The sequence below is a fragment of the Pseudozyma hubeiensis genome (assembly GCF_000403515.1).
Source record: "Pseudozyma hubeiensis SY62 DNA, scaffold: PHS10, whole genome shotgun sequence".
Classification (NCBI taxonomy): Eukaryota; Fungi; Basidiomycota; class Ustilaginomycetes; order Ustilaginales; family Ustilaginaceae; genus Pseudozyma; species Pseudozyma hubeiensis.
The window spans coordinates 77,907-96,780 of NW_012133792.1; the positions used below are offsets into that span (position 1 = coordinate 77,907).

The 18,874-nt window shown below is 57.7% G+C and overlaps 6 protein-coding genes across 6 annotated transcripts; 4 read left to right on the forward strand and 2 right to left on the reverse strand.

The window, feature by feature from the left end:
- Nucleotides 1-334: 334 nt before the first annotated feature.
- PHSY_000773 (40S ribosomal protein S19) lies at nt 335-979 on the forward strand (the record flags this gene model as incomplete). The annotated part of the gene is made up of 1 exon (XM_012331407.1): nt 335-979. One exon carries the CDS (start codon nt 335-337, stop codon nt 977-979), a length of 645 nt encoding a protein of 214 aa, XP_012186797.1.
- Nucleotides 980-1,049: 70 nt separating this feature from the next.
- On the reverse strand, nt 1,050-3,258 carry PHSY_000774 (hypothetical protein; the record flags this gene model as incomplete). The annotated part of the gene is made up of 3 exons (XM_012331408.1): nt 1,050-1,159; nt 1,565-2,401; nt 2,889-3,258. The coding sequence occupies 3 exons, from the start codon at nt 3,256-3,258 to the stop codon at nt 1,050-1,052; spliced, it is 1,317 nt and encodes a 438-aa protein (XP_012186798.1).
- Nucleotides 3,259-3,370: 112 nt separating this feature from the next.
- Nucleotides 3,371-8,248, forward strand: PHSY_000775 (vegetative incompatibility protein; the record flags this gene model as incomplete). Its single annotated transcript, XM_012331409.1, has 3 exons — nt 3,371-3,419; nt 4,160-5,917; nt 6,672-8,248. The coding sequence occupies 3 exons, from the start codon at nt 3,371-3,373 to the stop codon at nt 8,246-8,248; spliced, it is 3,384 nt and encodes a 1,127-aa protein (XP_012186799.1).
- A 448-nt stretch (nt 8,249-8,696) lies between these two features.
- On the forward strand, nt 8,697-9,308 carry PHSY_000776 (helicase; the record flags this gene model as incomplete). Its single annotated transcript, XM_012331410.1, has 2 exons — nt 8,697-8,910; nt 9,031-9,308. The coding sequence occupies 2 exons, from the start codon at nt 8,697-8,699 to the stop codon at nt 9,306-9,308; spliced, it is 492 nt and encodes a 163-aa protein (XP_012186800.1).
- A 90-nt stretch (nt 9,309-9,398) lies between these two features.
- PHSY_000777 (ATPase) lies at nt 9,399-15,445 on the forward strand (the record flags this gene model as incomplete). The annotated part of the gene is made up of 2 exons (XM_012331411.1): nt 9,399-10,916; nt 11,162-15,445. 2 exons carry the CDS (start codon nt 9,399-9,401, stop codon nt 15,443-15,445), a joined length of 5,802 nt encoding a protein of 1,933 aa, XP_012186801.1.
- A 392-nt stretch (nt 15,446-15,837) lies between these two features.
- Nucleotides 15,838-18,753, reverse strand: PHSY_000778 (hypothetical protein; the record flags this gene model as incomplete). Its single annotated transcript, XM_012331412.1, has 1 exon — nt 15,838-18,753. The coding sequence occupies one exon, from the start codon at nt 18,751-18,753 to the stop codon at nt 15,838-15,840; it is 2,916 nt and encodes a 971-aa protein (XP_012186802.1).
- Nucleotides 18,754-18,874: the final 121 nt, after the last annotated feature.

Consider the following 18,874-nt stretch of genomic DNA (forward strand, 5'->3'; position numbering starts at 1 on the left):
AGGCCGACATGCTGACTTGATCTTCCCTTACCACTTTGCTTCGCCCCCTTCAGCGTTCGTGACGTCGACGCCTCTACCTTCATTGACGCTTACGCGCAACACCTCAAGCGATCTGGTAAGTTTCCACATAGAACATCCTTGACAGGTCCAACGTCGCACACGAATCAGCTATGCCTGCAGGAGAGATCAGGAAGCAGCAAATTCCGACATCACTGGGTCGGCCTATGAAGGAGGAAGAGGAGCCCGTCCAGATTAGGTCGAATGTTCGGAGAGGACGGCATTACTGCATGGAGACGAGATAGATGCAAACAGATTCGTTCGAGACGAACTCGGCATGTTTCGCTGCGGCCGGGTCCTGACATCGGAAGGTTGCAGAAAGGCTACTCCGCAGTCGCTCATGGCGTACGGAAAGATGAAGCGTTACATGCGGGATAGAGGGCATGGTATGCGGGCACCTCGAAAGCAAAGCACTGGACCTGTTAGAAGTGGATGTCACCTTCGACCTCAACTAAGATGCATTGTTCTGACCCCTCCCTCGCCTTCTACCACTCTCTACCGCCGCTCAACAGGCAAGATCGAGGTGCCCACCTGGGTTGACATCGTCAAGACCGGTCACTTCAAGGAGCAGGCCCCTTACAACCCAGACTGGTTCTACGTCCGCGCCGCCGCCCTCGCCCGTCACATCTACCTTCGCAAGGCTGTCGGTATCGGCCACCTGCGAAAGTTCCACGGTGGTGCCTCCAACCGCGGATTCCGCCCTTCGCACCACGCTGACGCCTCCGGTTCGGTTCAGCGCAAGGTCGTTCAGGGTCTCGAGGGCATCGGTGTTCTCGAGAAGGACCCCAAGGGTGGTCGTCGTATCTCGCAGGATGGTATGCGTGACCTCGACCGAATCGCCGTCGCCTGCCTCGAGGCTCTCGCTGAGGAGGACGAGTCCGAGTCCGAGGAGGAGGCGGACGAGGAGGAGGATGACGAGTAAACGCATCGACCTCGAGTCCTTGCATCGCCCGCTTCTCTCTTTCGAAATGTTGTAATGACGACATGATCAGCTAGATCAGTCGCCCAAACAACCCCTCCTCTTCTCGTCTACGATGCCTTTTGCCGGTTCCCATGTCTTTTCTCTCTTTCCCCTCTCCCTCAAAATTTGAAGGATACAGTCCTTCAGTGGGTCAACACGGCAGAAACGTAGCTGGAAGAGGAGTTCTCATCATTTGCATTTTGCAGGCACCTTCGCCTTGCACAAAACACGCACACCTACCTATCCACCATTTGAGATTTCCCCCGTGTCCCCAGACCGGCCCTTCTCAATCTTGTAACATCTTACACACACTACAAAAACGCAGCTCAGATACTCTCGAACTTCCACACCAGGCTGATTGTGTGCGTTGGTATTGTGTGTCGCCCAACGAAGAGGTTTATTCGATCTGCCAGTCAAACACCCTTTGACCCGCACTTCTTCCACTGATCGCACGACTGTCCTGCCCACCATTGACCCTCACCACCTTCCCAACCTCGTCCACACCAAACGTATCACGTTCGACCAACCTACAGCTACCATCTTTACCTATCAGGATGACGGTGCTTGTTCTTGTTGCATAGGCATCTTGGACACCGGGTAGCTGCAGTGGAGAAATGAGGATCGAATCTCTCAACTCGGATCGTTGGGTGGGTGGGGGGTGGGAAGATGTCCAGAGTAGATCGAAGAGTTGTTCTTGCAGGTCCGCTGAGTTGGCGGAGAGGATTGAGGTGAAGGTGTGAGAGCCGAGGTTGATTTTGGACCAGGGAGAGGTGATGATGCTATTGGACAGACCGTTGGGAGAAGGAGTGTTGGAGGTGGGGGAGAAGATGGTAGGAGGGGTGTTGAGGGATACGCTCCCGCTGGTGGTGCGGTTAGTGGTGTAACCTACGACCACACCGGATGAAGACAGTGCGGCGATGAGCAGGTTGAACCCGGGATATCGATCCGCTCTACTCCCAACTTCCGAAAGGTACTCCTCGATCTCGCGTTGAACTTCGTCCAGCTCCCTCGCTTTACCCTTGAAAGCGGTTTGAGATACAAGCCAATCCCTCACCAATGCACCTCTGGATTCAAAAGCGGTCAACCCCGCAGGGAGTGGTGCAGATTGCTCCGTGAAGTTCGTCAGGCTCGCCCAGGACCCATTGCGGGTAACTCCCAACCAGGTCCCGCCTCCCGTTGAATCTCGTGCCGACAACACCAATGGAGAGATCGACGATGTAGTAGTGGAAGAAGAGGTGGGCGAGGAAAAGTCGTGCCAAGAGGCAGGCAGGGTAGGTCGAGATAGATACTCGTCTCGATTGGATGCGATGATCAGGTGGTAGTGAGGATCTTTGGTCGTCCAGAATATCACACACATGGCTGTGGTAGCGGTGTGAACAGACACTACAAGAGAGAGATGGAGGGATGGTGATGGTTGCGAGGATGTGGACGGATGTCACTTTCAGGGTCCAGCTTCGGGAAAACGCAAAAGTGGAGCGTTGGATTTGGCGGCCGAGAAGGAAAGGCTTCGCGACACCTCACGGCGCGACACTTTGCTACGATCTCATGCATCTCTCAGCAGACGAGTCACACGGAGCAAGAGTTGATCGTGTTTGATTGATACTATTACATATGCAGAGAGGGGACACGATCCGCTGTGCTCAGCGACGAATTTATCAAAAGTCGTTGCGCGCGGACGGTCGGGTATATTTGAGCTGGGCTTTGGGTGAGATGCTTCGTCTAGTTCTCCTTCCACTGGTACGCACACTGTCCATTTGTGCAGCGGTAGAACGTCGTCACTGTCATGACCAACCAACAAGCGATCCGCAAATTAAAGTGTTAGTGAGACCACCTCCAACCATTTGATGCAGATGTGTGTGTGAAAACTTACTCGGTTCGTCAGCAGATCGAATCTGCAGCTGCATGAAGAATGCCTTTGGATTCTCGCACTTGGGACATGGGACTGTGTAGCGCACCATTGAACGACATTGCCAGACATCGAATATCAGTGATCCTGTACAATCTCTCAGAATAGACCTCCAGCAGAAGAGGAGATACGCACCATCGATCGAGTCGACATTCTTCCAGCTCTCTTCCCCACCCATGACGTCGTCCACCTCTTTGCGCTTCAGATGTTGTCGCGTTGTCATTTGTCGTATGATGGGGAATTCGTATGGACAAGTGTGACAGGACCACTTGTTGTTGCCTTGATCGTCGAGTTGGATGATCAGGCAGTTGGCGCACGTTGGACAGAAGAGCATGCTTGAAACGGGTGGGAGAGGGACGAGACCAGTGATGGATGCCAATATCGATGCCGAGTCGATGCACCGAGATTGAGGGGTATAGGTTGTCGGTGTGAAAGGTAGGACGTCGATGATTGCCTTAGATGCAAGCAGCACGAGGAAGAAAGCTTCGCAAAAAAGTGAGTGCGATGCAGTGCGACTTCCGAGACGGAACGACAGAAGATCATGCTTGTTAGATCCTGGATGTAAGATCGGTGAATTTTTGATCGCAGTTTGAAAATCGACGCTCGACCGGTCCGGCTTCGTGACCCAACGCAAAGGACAAGCCAAGATCGAGGGTACAGTGTATCAGCTGGATACACTTGCACTGCATCATCCTCGAGCGGATGATGGCAACTGCCACGGAGGATAGGGTTGACGTCGATGCGAGCAGATCGCAGCCCATCTCAGAAACAGAAGGGCGAGGCAGCGTTGATCTCGCCCTGATCTGCGGTAGTGTCCAGCATCGTCGATCAGCTGACCGGATGAACCAAGGAAAAACGGCAAGGCAAGCGAGCAAGAGAGACTGCAAGCGAGCAGGCCAAGGTGATTCATCCACAGTCGGTCTTCTTCCGAGTCCGGATTGAAACGCTGGTTGGCTGCTCGCACTTGCTCGGACAACCCGGGCCGTAAAGTAGCAGAGCCAAAAGAAAAATAATTTACCGATCAGGATCGGATGCGCCTTGACCATGTTGCTCCCCGAGAAGGCCAAGCCGGCTTGCTGCTGCAAAGTCGTGTCAAGCCACAAAACACTGCTACACCGTGCATCTGGCAGCTTGTTGGCCGGCAGATCGTGGCCTTCTTAGCAGCTGCGGAGCTAGAGCCCGCCAAGTCCTCGTAGCGAGACCCGATGGGCCCTCGTGTGAGTGCGTTGGCGCAGTGTGCTTCCGGTTGATTGTCGTCGGGCAAATTCTCCGAAGCAAGCCAAGGACAGCGGCAGACCCGACCAACAGCTCATTGCGGCCTCCCCACTCTGACTTGAACCGCACGACGTCCATCTCTCGTATGCTCACCTTGAGAGCGATATCGCTTACCTTCCGACCACAATCTCGAAACAGTCTCAGCCTGCTCAGCAACCACATCCGGGGCCCCTCCTACTCCTCCATTCGATCCTTCCACGCACCATCTCGGACCTTTGCCCGATTCTCGCATAGGGATCAGAACGCTAACCTCTCCGCTCGACCTGCCCCTTCCTCGCTCTCCTATCCCAAGATGCCGCAACTCGTGGGCTCGATCGACGCTGGTACCACCAGCGTCCGCTTCATGGTGTTTGACGAGTTCGCAAAGGTGCACGCCTCGCACCAGATGGAGTTCAACCAATACTACCCGCACCCAGGCTGGCACGAGCAAGATGCGCACGAGATCATCGACTGCGTATACGAGTGCATCGACAAGGCGCTAGAAAAGCTCGAACAAGCCGGCAAATTCAGCAAGACCGACGTCAAGGTCATCGGCGTCACCAACCAGCGAGAGACCACCGTCGTGTGGGACAAGAACACCGGCAAAGCGCTCACACGAGCCATCGCCTGGCCCGATGCGCGCACCACCTCCACCATTCGACAACTCGAATCAAAGCACCCGAAAGGCGTCGATGCCGTCAAGGAAGAGACCGGCTTGCCGCTCTCCACCTACTTTGCCTCGGTCAAACTTCGTTGGATGCTCGACAACCTGCCCGAGGTGCGAAAGGCGCACGACGACAAGCAGATGCTCTTCGGTACCGTCGACAGCTGGATCGTCTACAACTTGACCGATAAGCAAGTCCACATCACCGACGCTTCCAACGCTTCGCGAACCATGTTCATGGATCTGCGGGCGCAGACCTGGGACAAGAAGCTGTGCGACTTTTTCGAGATCGACATGGACATCCTACCCGAGATCAAGAGCTCGTCCGAGGTGTACGGCAAGGTGTCGCATGGTATGCTCAAGGGTGTCGAGATCGCAGGTATTGTGGGCGACCAGATGGCCGCGTTGGTGGGCAACAAGTGCTTCCAGCCTGGTGAGGCGAAAAACACCTACGGCACCGGCGCTTTCTTGCTGTACAACACGGGCGAAAAGGTCGTCTCGTCCAAGAACGGGCTGCTTTCCACCATCGCATACAAGGCAGGCCCCGATGCACCCGTGCACTATGCCTTGGAAGGCTCTATCGCTGTGGCTGGCTCGGCCGTCAAGTGGGTGCGCGACAGTCTAGGCCTCATCAAGGAAGCGAGCGAGATCGGCGAGTTGGCAGGTCAGGTCGAAGACACAGGAGGAGTGTACTTTGTCACGGCATTCAACGGTCTCTTCTGCCCCTACTGGGACGACACAGCAGCAGGTACCGTCGTTGGCATCACCGCCTACACGGACAAGCGTCACTTCTGCCGTGCCACGCTCGAGTCCACGTGCTACCAGACAAAAGCCATCCTCGACGCCATGTCCAAGGACTCGGGCGTTGCGCTCAAGGCGCTGCAGGTCGACGGCGGTTTGACCAACTCGGACGTGGCCATGCAGATCCAAGCTGATATCTTGGGCATCAACGTCGAGCGTCCCGAGATGCGCGAGAGCACCGCGTTGGGTTCGGCGCTGCTCGCCGGCTCGGCAGTGGGGCTGTTCGGCTGGGACATCAACAAGCCAGAGACGTTGAGCAAGGTCAACACCGCAGGTAAGCAGGTGTTCGAGCCCAAGATCGATGCCGAGAGGCGAGAACAGTTGCTGCACGGCTGGGAGAGGGCGATCCAGAGGGCCAAGGGTTGGAACGAGAACCCTTGAGCAGCGAATCCGGGAGGAACAGTGTGACGACGGAGAATGTCGGTACACAACATGCTCACAAAAGAACGAGAAATGTAGACGTCTTAGTTGTGGCTGTCATCCCACTGCGCTCTGCGGGACAAGGTAGCACTGAGAAGGAATGTGTTCGGTCGGGACGTGAGCCAGCCAGCCAACCACTTTCAGAGGCTTCTCGCTGACAAAAGGATGCCGCTCCGCAGATTCAAGCCACCAAGGTCCCGCATACCTTGGGATGCTTCTCCTTCCTTCCTTCGCTGGTCTCGTCGGTTGCTCCAACCTTGTGATGAACTTCTGTAGGTCCCTTCGTTGTATGCTGTTCGGTATGTGGGCTCAAACTTCCGCATGAATGGCTGGCGAGAGCAGCGGAGAGGGCCAAGTGGATATTTAGCCAAAAAACGTTTAAATCCGGGATCGACGTCAGTGTGCGTGCCTTCGGATCGCATCCGCGTTGTCGGACTGCCTGTGTCTCCTGTGGCTTGCAATTTTCGGCAGTTCCTATTGACCAAGCCTCGGATGCAGAGTGGTTACAGTAAACCGAAATCCTCAGCAGGGCAGAACACACGACAAGACAACGTTAGCTGCCAAGCACATTGTAACCTTCTACTTTCTTTCGCTGCTCTCTCATGCAGACTGCATTAAAGTTGACCGACCTCCGGCTGCATCCTTTCCTCCTGTTTGCCACCTTCCCCTCGTTCGTCCCGTTTTCGAAAGTCAAGAGCGTCTGAAAGGAGCGCTGGCTACGGACGGCTCGCATTCATCCCATCAACATCATCAACATCGTCAACATCATCAACAGCACGTAGGGGCGCTGTCTCTAGAACAAAGCTCGTCAAGCACGATGACACCTGCGACGACCACAGCCACGGCGAGCGAGCCAGCGTCTGCCAACGCGAAGACGCCTTCCCTACACTTGCTCGCTGATCTCGCGGGCCACTCGACTGTAGCATGGCATCTTGCATGGAATCCACGCATCCCCGTCTTGGCATCCTGTTCTACCGACAAAGACGTTCGGCTGCACGCATACTCTTTCGTCTCGACCACATCCGCAGACGGCCCCTCATCCTCGAAGCGCCCAGCCTTCAACCTGCGAGAGGTGATTCCGACAGGTCACCAACGCACCGTAAGGCAGATTGCATGGTCGCCAGACGGCAAGATCCTAGCCACCGCATCCTTTGATTCGACCGTGGGTATCTGGGAGAGGATACAGGACATCGATGGCTCAGCCGAGCAGGAAGACGACGGCGACGCTGGTGGACCTGTCGCGCTCAGCAACGGCGGTGCGCATGTGGACGAGCCCGAGTGGGACTGCATCGGTACACTCGAAGGCCACGAATCGGAATGCAAATCGGTAGCCTTCTCCCACACGGGCGGCGTGCTGGCGTCGTGCAGCCGAGACAAGTCGGTGTGGATCTGGGAGGTGCAGCCGGATGCCGAATTCGAGTGTCTTTCGGTGCTGATGGAGCATTCTCAAGATGTCAAGGAGGTCGCATGGCATCCCACCGACGAGATTCTGGCCTCTGCATCCTACGACGACGCCATCAAGCTCTACATCGACGACCCCTCGGACGATTGGTTCTGCTACGCCTCGCTTACAGGACACGGCTCGACCGTGTGGAGTGTCTCCTTCTCGCCCTGCGGCAACTACCTCGCATCCGCATCCGACGATCTTTCGATTCGCATCTGGCGCCGTCTAAACGCGGATGAGTGTGAGACGCATGGGCTGAAACCCGATGGCAAGATGCCGGGCAGGAGAGGCGAAAAGTGGATCCCGACCAACGTGCTCAAGGGACACCACGTCCGCACAATCTACACGGTGTCTTGGGGAGCCGACAAGTCGTCGACACGTGCGGGCAATCTGGGACGTATCGCGAGCGGCGGCGGCGACGGCCGCATCTGCGTCTACGAGGTGACCGCGTCGGACGACAAAACGTCGTTGCAGCCCACAGTGGAGCTCGTCGCCAAGATGGAGAGAGCGCACGGAACCGCCGATATCAACTGCGTTGCGTGGGCGCCAGAGAGTCTCAACGCCAGAGCTGGTGCAGCGGCCAAGATCGAGGAGCTGATGGAAGACGGAGAGACACCGAAGAGCGGCGGTGGACGGGGATCGCATCACTTCATGTCGGACATGCTGGCGAGTGCCGCTGAGGACGGAACCATCAGGGTGTGGACCATGCCGACGTCGCCGTATGCCGTTGCGAGCGACTAGTAGTTCCCATAGGCGCTGGCTGCACTTCTCAGCTCTGCTTGTTCGGCCAGTGCAAGCACCAGCTCATCTACACAGTAATCCGCTACCACCTTCTATTTGCAATGTCACAAGCCACTCTAATACACATTGTCGCTCTTCCACTACCCTGTCTTGCCACCCTTCACAGATGTTGTGTCAGTTCCAATTGCGCTATGGCAGCGAGCTGCATGGTTGTCCAGCCTTTTGTCCCAGTTGATCAAGGATGGTGCGCGACACGAAAGGGAACTTTGACTCAGGCATAGGCATGAGAAGCCAAACCTTGCGAGGCAAGTGGAGCTACTGACGATTTCAGTATGATTTGCTGAGGCAGCCGACGGGCGTGTCCCTAAATCTCGAAGTGTTAGTTCTAGCTTGGGCTGGCTCGATCTCTTTTGCGAAATCTGCGTGCGAAGCGCGAAGCCAGACGCGGATGTCAGCGTTGGACGAGGCAGAGGAGCGCAGTGCACCGAAATGGAGGAAAATCGAAGGAAAATCACAACGCGCCGCTGTCTTGCCTTTGCGTCTCGTTTCGTGGCTGATCCGCCGCTGTTGCACCTCTCTCTGGCTGAAGCTCTGCTCGGATGCTCTCCGAGACCGACAGCACGCACAGATTCCAATGCACACTCACTCGCTCAGCCGCTTTCGTTCTTCTGCACTCATCACCCCATCGCATCACCTTCCATAACGTCACTTCTACACATCGTCGACTCTCCTTCCGCCCTGCTCTGCTTGGCAATCTCATTCTTTTCCCATTGCATCAATAGCTGCTCAGATCAAGGGTAGCGACGACAGAAAGAAAAGCACTCAGCGTTTTCGGGATTCGTTCGGCGACCTTTCCTCGTGCGTTGACCTTTGCGACGCGTTCTTTCGTCTGGTCGTCAACCCCCTTCTACACGCTGATCGGTCAATCGCACCAGTCAACGGCATCCCGTCGTCACTCGGAAGCAGCAATCGCCACGGTGTCCATCCGATCCTTCATTCGAGCTGGGATCTCATCTACATCGACGTTCTCGAGCTGCGTGCTGACATGACCGCACCTTGACCCTCGACTCTTAACCTCGAAGGTATACTCTCAGTATACGATCGATTCGCTCGCAGGTCTTCCACTCTGCACACCGCGTAATCCGCTTCCATGTCTGGCGGCTCGCAGCATCCTTTTCCGTTTCATCCTCAGAGCAGCAACCCGCACGACGCCTCTTACCATTCTTACACGCCAGCGATTTCAAATCAGTCGCCCCCCTTCTACGCACAGCACTCTGGCGACTATTCCAATCATCCTCAGCACAGCAGCGCGTCACCTAACCCTGCTACCTCCGATCAATTCGGCTTTGGAAATCACCAACCAGCATTCCCGCACAACTTTAACGCTCAGTCCGGCCACCACCATTCCCACCACCCCAACAACCACAACACACAGCCTGAGCTCCTATCGCATCAGCAGTACGGATACCCTGCTGCCTCGGCCGCGTTCGCTCCCAATTTTGCCAACTTTGCTCCTGACTTGAACGCAGTCGGGGCACATCTGTCTGGCAACCCATCCTTCCCGCGACCCACCTCGTCGTCGACAGACCATCTCCAACCTGGTCACTGGCACCAGCAGCAGGGTCTTTCTCCCGCCTCGTTTGACGGATCATTTCGCTCGCCTGCACACTCCCACTCGCCTCAGCCTGTCTCGCATCCTTACGAGAACCAACCGGGCTTAACACTCGACCAGTACCAGCAGCAGAGCCCTTACGCACCGGCAGCACAGACTTCGCCTGCAGTGCCGTACCAACCCAAGATCGAACCAGACTTCGACTCCGTCTCGACTCCGCCGCTCCCTCACATCGACTCCGCCAGCTCTTCGCCGCAGAAGCCCGCCTTTCGCATCAAACTCAAGCGCACCGTCAAGACGCACGAAACCAGCTCCGGCGGTCAACAAGCCCAAGCTCAACTCCAGATCGACCCGACAGCAGTCACCAACATGGCCGTGGGAAGGCCTTCCAGGAACGCTGCAGCTGCAGCTTCCGCCAATATCCACAGCTCCTTTTCCGTCAGTCCTGTCAATCGTGCCCCTCGCGGCCGCCAGATCAAGCAGCAACCAGGCAGCGATGAGGAATTCGAAGAAGTAAGTCAATCGCGACGAACGGTATCTCACCAAGCCAAGCAGCACGGGCATGAGGACAACAATGATGTCGACGACGATGATGATGAAGAAGGTGGAGGAGAAGGAAAAAAGGAGATGGAAGAAGTAGAGAACAACGAGGACCAAAGCTATGAGCAGAACGGGCGGTTGCAAGCGGCACTTCCAAGGAGAAGCTCGCGCACTCGATCCATTCCGCCGTCAGCGCAGCAGACACAGCAGGCACAGCCGCAGACCAGGACTAAGACTATCAACGTCAAACCCTTGAAGGCGGCAAAGCAGAAAGTCTCTAATCTTGGCAACGGCAGCAGAGCCAGCACTAGCGTCAGCCGCAGTGCGAGCCGCACTCCGACCCGAACATCCAAGAGAGGCTTGTCCAGGACCCCATCGGATCCAGTGCGCCGCAGTTCCAGATTATCTCGCGATTCGCAGCCTCCCTGGGACCATGATATCGGTTTCGCACCCGCACCCCCGCAGAATTCAGGGCGGTCCTTCGAACTCGTGGACGAGACGCTGAGACAGCAACTGGTAAGCTCATGTCTGGGACGTGGACTCCAGCAAAGGGGCGTCGGGCGACGGCAGCTTGGGCAGACAGGGCGGAACTAGGCAAAATCACGGTGCATGGCCGCATCATCAGGGAAAGTTGGCAGCAAGAGCATGTTCCTCGTGCTGCCACAACCCGCAAGTCGTACTGACGAGTCCAGTCTCGTGCGCCGTGAAACGAACCATCACTGACATCTTTTCTTCCATCTTCACCGTTTCGATATCGACAGGATGCAGACGAGCATGACGACGAAGACGAGGACGCCGAGGCAGAGCCCGATGAGGATGCCGAAGGCGAGCAAAATTCTCGCGTCAAGGCAGAAGTGTATGACGAAGAGCCGGAGCCTATTCTCTCCACCAGTCGCTCGGGACGAGTGCGCCGCCAGAGAGTGACCAACATGGCAGAGTCCGAAGATTCCGACGCTGTGGACGATGACGATGAGGAGGCAGTAGGACCGCGACGCTCCTCTCGGCGACTCCAATCCAACGCACTCGACGGCTTCGTTGCTGCTGATGACGATGAAGAGGAGGACGACGAGGGAGAGTACGGTTCGAAGCGCACCACGCGATCCTCTGGCCGCTTGCAACGCGGCGGCAATGCCGGCAACAATCGTCTCGTCGAGATGGCTGCCAAGAAGCGTGCTGCAAACGGCCGTGGTCGACCCCAAAAGCGCAAGCCTCGCGACGAAGAATACGAGATGGAGGGCGAGGAGACGCCAGAGGAAGAGCAAATCTCTGGAGCTGAGGACGACCCGCTCGACATCCACAGTGACGAGCCGGAAGGCAGCCAGGGCAAGTCGTATTCGCTTCGCCAACGCAAGAAGGTCAACTACTCGCTCGTTCCGCCTCCGCCCTCGCCGCCAAGGGACGGTTTCGGTCGTCCCATCAAGAACAATCGCGGCCGCAGCGCCAATGGAGCCTACGAACTAGATCCTAGCGGTGGCGATCCTGCTTCTGGTGCACCGGGCGCCGGTTTGCCAATGCCATTCCCTGGTCGCGGCAAGAAGGGCAAGGAAGGCTGGGACGCGTTGCCGTCCTCCATGACTGGTAAAGACTACGCGCGCATTTTCGGCGACCCCGTCGACAGCTCCGACGAAGAATTGCAGAACAACGCAATGCGCAAGCCCGGTGCTCCCGCCGCGCTCGGCGGTGGACCTGCCGGAGGACTGTTGGGTGGTGCTGGCGGTGCCGCTGGACCTCCAGGCGGCTTGACCGGCGCCGGTGGCACAGATAGCTTTGGCCGAATCAAGAAGAGCGGCGACCCTCTGGCCGATATCGATCCCCTTGGCGTCGACATGAACATTGACTTTGACAGCGTCGGTGGTCTCGATGGCCACATCCAACAGCTCAAGGAAATGGTCATGCTGCCCTTGCTTTACCCGGAAGTCTTCCAACGCTTCAAAGTGACGCCACCGCGTGGTGTGCTTTTCCATGGACCGCCCGGTACCGGTAAGACTCTCGTCGCGCGCGCCCTCGCTGCCAGCTGTAGCACCGAAGGCCAGCAGGTTAGCTTCTTCATGCGCAAAGGCGCCGATTGTCTCTCCAAGTGGGTCGGTGAAGCTGAAAGGCAGCTGCGTCTCTTGTTCGAGGAGGCGAGGAACTCGCAGCCCAGCATCATCTTCTTCGACGAGATCGACGGTCTGGCGCCCGTTCGTTCGAGCAAGCAGGATCAAATCCATGCCAGTATCGTCAGCACCATGCTGGCCCTCATGGATGGCATGGATGGGCGAGGTCAGGTCGTCGTCATTGGTGCCACCAATCGACCTGATAGCGTCGATCCAGCTCTGCGTCGCCCCGGTCGATTCGATCGAGAGTTCTATTTCCCCTTGCCTTCGCTCGAGGCCCGCAAGAGCATCATCAATATCCACACGAAAAAGTGGGAGCCTCCGCTTGACGACGATTTCAAGGCGAGGTTGGCCGAGGTTACCAAGGGCTACGGAGGTGCGGATCTACGCGCACTCTGTACCGAGGCCGCGCTGAACGCCATCCAGAGGCGCTATCCGCAAATCTACTCGACCACCGACCGCTTGCTGCTCGACCCTGCATCGATTCAGGTCGACGCCAAGGACTTCATGATGTCGGTCAACAAGATCGTTCCATCGTCTGCGAGGGCTAGCGCATCTGCGGCAGCGCCGCTGCCCGAACGCTTGGCACCGCTGCTAGGACACGTTGTTCAGGATGCCATCAGCGTGCTCGACAGGATCCTGCCACCAGTGTCTAAGCGGAACCCGCTGGAAGAGGCGCTCTGGGAAGACGACGCCTTCGCACCCCAGGGACTGACATCTGGTCTTTCGGCGGCTGACAAGCTGGGCGGCGATCGCGGATTTGGTCGCGAGATGCTGCTGCAGTCGTTCGAGGCGCAGCGTGTCTACCGCCCGCGCATGCTTGTCCACGGTGATGTCGGCATGGGCCAGGGCGCCGTCGGTGCTGCGCTGCTGCAGCACCTCGAAGGCTACCACGTGCAATCGCTCGACATCGGCACGCTGCTCGGCGACAGCGCGCGTACACCCGAAGCTGCGATCATCCAACTATTCGTTGAAGCCAAGCGACACAAGCCAAGCGTGCTTTACATTCCCGGGATCGTACACTGGTCGCGCTCCGTCTCGGAAAGTGTCAAGACCACCTTCAAGGCGCTCCTTGATGGACTCACAGATGCTGATCCTGTTATGCTCCTCGGTATCGCCGAGGCACCGCTGGATGAGCTCGACGACGAAGTGCACTCGTGGTTCAACTTCCTCGATGACGATATTGTCGAGATCTCACGACCTGACGACGAGAGTCGACGCGGATTCTTCAAGGAGATCTTTGATCACATCATCCGGCCTCCAACTGAGTTCCCCGATGCTCTGCCACGACGCAAGAAGGTGCTCGAGGAACTGCCAAAGGCACCGCCTCGGCCACCGCGCAAGCTCACCCAGGCCGAGCTGCAGCAGCAGGTCGAGAACGACAACAAGCTGCTCGAACACCTCAAGTACCGCCTGGGACCTGTGCTTGCCGAGCTCAGGAAAAAGTTCAAGAAATTCACCCGCGACGTGTGGGACGAATACAACCTGCGAGAACTCACCCAGGCCTTCGAGTGGAAGCGCGAAAAGGGCAAGATCACCGTCGAGCTCCGCTACTACGAGCCTGGAGCCGCGGCTCGACTGGCAGCAGAGGCAGCGGCGGCCGAGGAAGCCGTGGAGGATCAGACGATGCTCGAAACGGAGGCGGAGATTGCCGCAAAGCGCGGCATCACTGCAGCTCAATTCATGGGCCCTCCGGCAGCGATCATCAGCGAGATTGCTGCAGAAGAGGCTGGCGAACTTGCCAACGGCGGAGAAGCGATATCTGCGGGCGACGTGGAGATGACCAATGGCGATGCGGCTGCCAACGGGGCCATTGTCAATGGCACAATCAACGGCGTCCATGTCGCTGGCGGACCTGACGGCCAAGTCGTGACTGCTATCCAGCCTCCGACTTTCGACGACGACGAAGTTGTCACTGCTGATGCTGTCGATGCAACAGCATCGGCTGCGGCGGCTGCCGATCCCTCATCGAGCTCGGCTCTTGCAGACACGTCGATCGCCTCGGCCGCGGCCGCAGCCAACGGAGCGTCCGGGGACGATCCCGACTATCGCACGCGCACCATGCCCATCTGGACGATGAACCTGGAAAAGATGCAGAAGCACCTCTACTACGGCAACTATCGATCGTGCTCGGCCTTCCTGGCAGACATTCAGAAGATCGTCGACAACGCCGAGCAAGCTGCTGAAGTGGACCGAGATCGACTCTTCCGAGCGCACCAGATGCGCAACCTGGCGATTGTGCTGATGGATCAGTACATCGACGCTGGGTTCCGCGAGGAATGCGATCGTATGGCGTTGCGGCAGATGGCGCGGGACCAGGAGGCGGACGAGGCGACGGAGAAGGCGAAGCAGAGCGCCAGCGAGGCGGCTGCGAAGAAGGCCGAGGGGGCGAAGGGCGAGAGGGCGAGCGCTAGGATTGCGGGCAAGGAGCCGGAGTTGGTGGGTGGTTTGGAGAACGGTGATCGGTCGGCCAATAAGCGGCAGAGGAGTGTCAGTGCTCAGGTGGCTTCGGCTGATGCGGAGAAGGCGACCGAGCAGTCGGATGCGATGGTGGAGGATGACGAGGCGAGAAAACGAGCTCGTCTCGCCTCGCCTTCCTCTACCACCGACGGTCCGAACACTACCGATGCTTCCACCGCATCGTCCCTACCTACTTCTCTCGCCCCGATCAGACCTGTCGAGCCGCAACCGCAGCCGGAAGTCGAACACCCACCGCTCGTCTACACCGCGACGTCGTACGAGAACCTCAAGAACTACATCATCTCCTCTTCGGCCCGCTACAACATCGATCAGCTTTCGCGGCTGAGAGCGGCGTGCTTCAATGCGATCTGGAGCCATCGCAGCGATTGGGATCGCGATGCACTGATCGGCAGGCTGATCGAGATTACGAACAAGTCGGAGGAGGCGGTGAGGAGGGAGAGTCGGATGGGTGCGAGGGTGGGAGTGTGAGGTGTGAGAGAGGAATGAGAAAGGTTGGTTACGAGGAGTAGAATGTGTGTGGGTGTGTGGGCGGGTGAGAAGAAGGGTGTGATCGATGAGTCTGGTGAGAAGAGAGCGGGATGTGTAGGAGATGTCTTGGATCTTGATGAGGAGCGGACGGCTTGACTGGAAGTTTTCAATCCATGTTCTCACGCTGCAAACACGCGATCTCGTTCAGAAGAAGTCACACACCTGTCGCTCGCGATGAAGGAAAGTTCCGTGACAATCAATATCCCATTACCCTCAACGCTAGACATTGTCCGTATATGAAACGATAAACCCGCAAAGATACAAACCCCTTGGCAAGGGTCAACAAAAAATTTCCATACCCACATCGTGCATCTCCGCCTCAAGAGCGGTTTTCAGTCGTCGTCGGCCTCGACGACTTCCGACAGCTCGCGACGCGTGGTTGATTTCTTTCTGGTTTGAGGTGAGTTGAGGAGGGTGGGAGATGTCGGTGAGGCCAGTTGGTGGGAAGATGAGGGGTGGTCGGGGGTCCAACCTGTCCGGCTGAGGAGGGGGGATGAGGAGACGGACGACGGGCCCGAACCGGCTTGGCTGGTCGATCTCGGCACGTCCACCGCTGTCGAAGCCGAGACTGCGCGGTCTACTGAGGGGGAGCTGAACCTGCCCGTCGCGTTTGCACCCGTCAAAGTGACACCGCTGAGTTGGGACGTCAATCCGTCCGTATCCACTGCTGCTGTTCCACTCGCCATCGTCGTCGTCCCGGCTGCTGCAGCCTTTCCTCCAATCGCAGCGTTCATCGGCGTAAACCCAGACCGAAGATTCGTGTTCGACCCCAACCTTCCCTTTGTCAACCTCAAGGATCCGGACGAGTTCCTACCGATCGTACCCCTGCCGAACCCGGTTGGTGCTCTGAACCCATCCCTCGAGGCGATACTCTTGCCGGTCGTACCCGACTTTCTATCGCTCTCCGCATCCCCGTTGGCGGAGGCCCAGTGTGAAAAGTCCGAATTGCCCGACTCGAGCCTCCTGTGACCCGTCAACCCCAACCCGCTCGTCACCGAAGGACTCCTACTCGACGCCGCCTCTTCTCTGCTCCACTCGTCCACCAGCTCTTGAACCCGGTTGACTTGACCGACGAAGCTGACCTCGTCAAAGATCTCGTAGTACCTCTCGATGCAGAATCGGAGTATGGAACCCAACGTCGTCCCCCCACTACCACCAGCGTCTCCGTTCGACAGCGACATCTTCCTACCCCCACCCGGCGAGGCCCGGGGAGAGTTCTGAACCGAGTTGCCTCCTGCCATGGAGTTGATCCCTTCAACTCTGCAGATCAGAACGTCCTTCATCGCGTTCCCACTCGAGACCAAATTCGGTGCTACCACAGTAGCCAGATTCGCCGCATCCATCTTGTTCTCCTGCTTCCGCAGGGACACCTTGTGCAACATCTCGAGGACGTAGCTCAAGAGAATGCCTGAGCAAGCGGGTTGGAGGGCGGGGAGGAGCTTGGTTCGGAGATAGTCGATGGTCTCGTTGGATCTCGCGGTTTCGTTGGGATCGGAAGCAAAGAGCGGTGGTGGTGGACACGACTGGATGAGGGGGTAGAGGGAAGAGGGGAAGATAGGTCGGGGGAGCGAGCGGAGGAACATCTTGAGGAGCACGGCGGGGATGTGCGGGTCGCGGTATTGAGAGAGACTGACTGGATGGCCTCGATCGTAGCTTTCTTGGGCAGTTTTGAGGAGCGCGGACGAGGGAGATCGTCGAAAGATTCCTTCCACTGTTGCGGGAATGATCCCGTCGTTATCGTTGAGGATGGCTTCGGCGCAATCGCGCACTACACGGGGTACTCCTCCGCTCTCGCCGAATTCGCCCATCAACTGCACCAGATCCACGCCAAACACTTTCTCCCCTCCATCCTGTCCTTCCGCATCTGCAGATCCAGTTGCAGCTGCAGGAATGACGACTTTCGCCTCGAACCGGCTGTTGTACTGCAACACCTCGGGCGGAATGTCCACCTGCGTCAATGGCACCAACTCGGCCAACCTACTCAACGTCTCCAATTGCACCACCTTTTTCGAAAACTTGGGCGAGACAAGATACGACCCCGTGGTGACTACCCTCATCAAACCCTTGGTGAACCACGTCGGATGGACAATGTACAGCTTCTTGAGATTCTTCCTGAACCTCCTGTCCAGTCTCTGATATGCACGCCAGAGCCAACTCCACCCCGGTCGGTGCGAACCACCGGCATTGAAGTAGATGACGGTGTAGTCGTTTTCGACGAAGAGGTCGAGCGTGTCCATGATCCGATCGAGGAGAGCGTCGTAGTCCACTTCAGCGGGGGAGGGGAGGCAACAGGCGGCGAGGACGACCATGGGTCGCGTCTCGTAGTCAAGTCCGGCTTGGAAGACGATGCGGCGGACGTAGGTGTCGAGGCGTTCTGCGCGGGCGATGGCTTCGGTCCAGTCGGCAGCTGGTCGAGAATGTGCGCCGGGTGACGGGGTTTGGTCTCTGCCGGTGTTGGTGGAGAAGCTTGACGACGGAGAGAGGAAACCGGAGCCGGAGCGAAGTTTGCTGACGGAAGGTTTCGATTGAAGACGAGAGAGCGTGGCGTACGCTCCGCTGGGAGACTCGTTCTTGAAGGTGGGTGACGGCGCAGCAAGATTGCGCGAACGGGAGGAAGGCGATCTGGGGCTGGGTGTGTGCGGTGGCGACGTCGACGTTGATGCCGGCAGATCCTCAAAGATGCCAGCCAGCGGTCTACGTCGAGGCGAGCTCGTGGGTGAGAAGTTCGAGCTCGTGACTGTATGATCCAGTCTAGTCGGTCGTTCTGTTGCCAGCATTGCGCCCTCGACCTTTTCCGCGTTGTTGCCCGCCTCCAGCGGCGCCGATATGTTGAAAGGTATCGCGGCTCTTGAGCGACCCTGTCTGGCCGGAGACGCGCGTGATGGAGAGGCCGACTTGCGCAACGTGCTCGTCTTGGTACGACCAGCGGCGGGACCCCAACTTAGCAAGTTGCCCCAGCCGCCTGGAATGGAAGGGCTTGGAGAATCGTGAGGTGTGTGCGTCGACGAGGACGGAGGTGGTTGAAGTCTCGACGGTCCGCTCTCTTGTTGCTGATTGTAAGTTTCCCAGAGTGAGGCGAAGACGTTGGAGAGGGTTGCCGTTGCGGTGCGGTATCCAGCTGCGGGTGTGCGGTGGCCGGAAGGTGTAGAGATGGGGGTGTTGAAGTTGGAAGTGCCAGGAGACTCGTGCTCCTGGTCGAGATCATTTTGAGATGGCGAGGTATGCATGGCTGCGATGAGCGTTGCCATTGGAGCTGCACCGGAGCCGGCGAGGATACCTGCTGGGATTGACCCGGTTCTCTTAGGAATGCCAAAGTGCTGGGATGTCAGCGGCCGGATTCGCAGTCTCGAAAGCGTGGCTCGATACGGG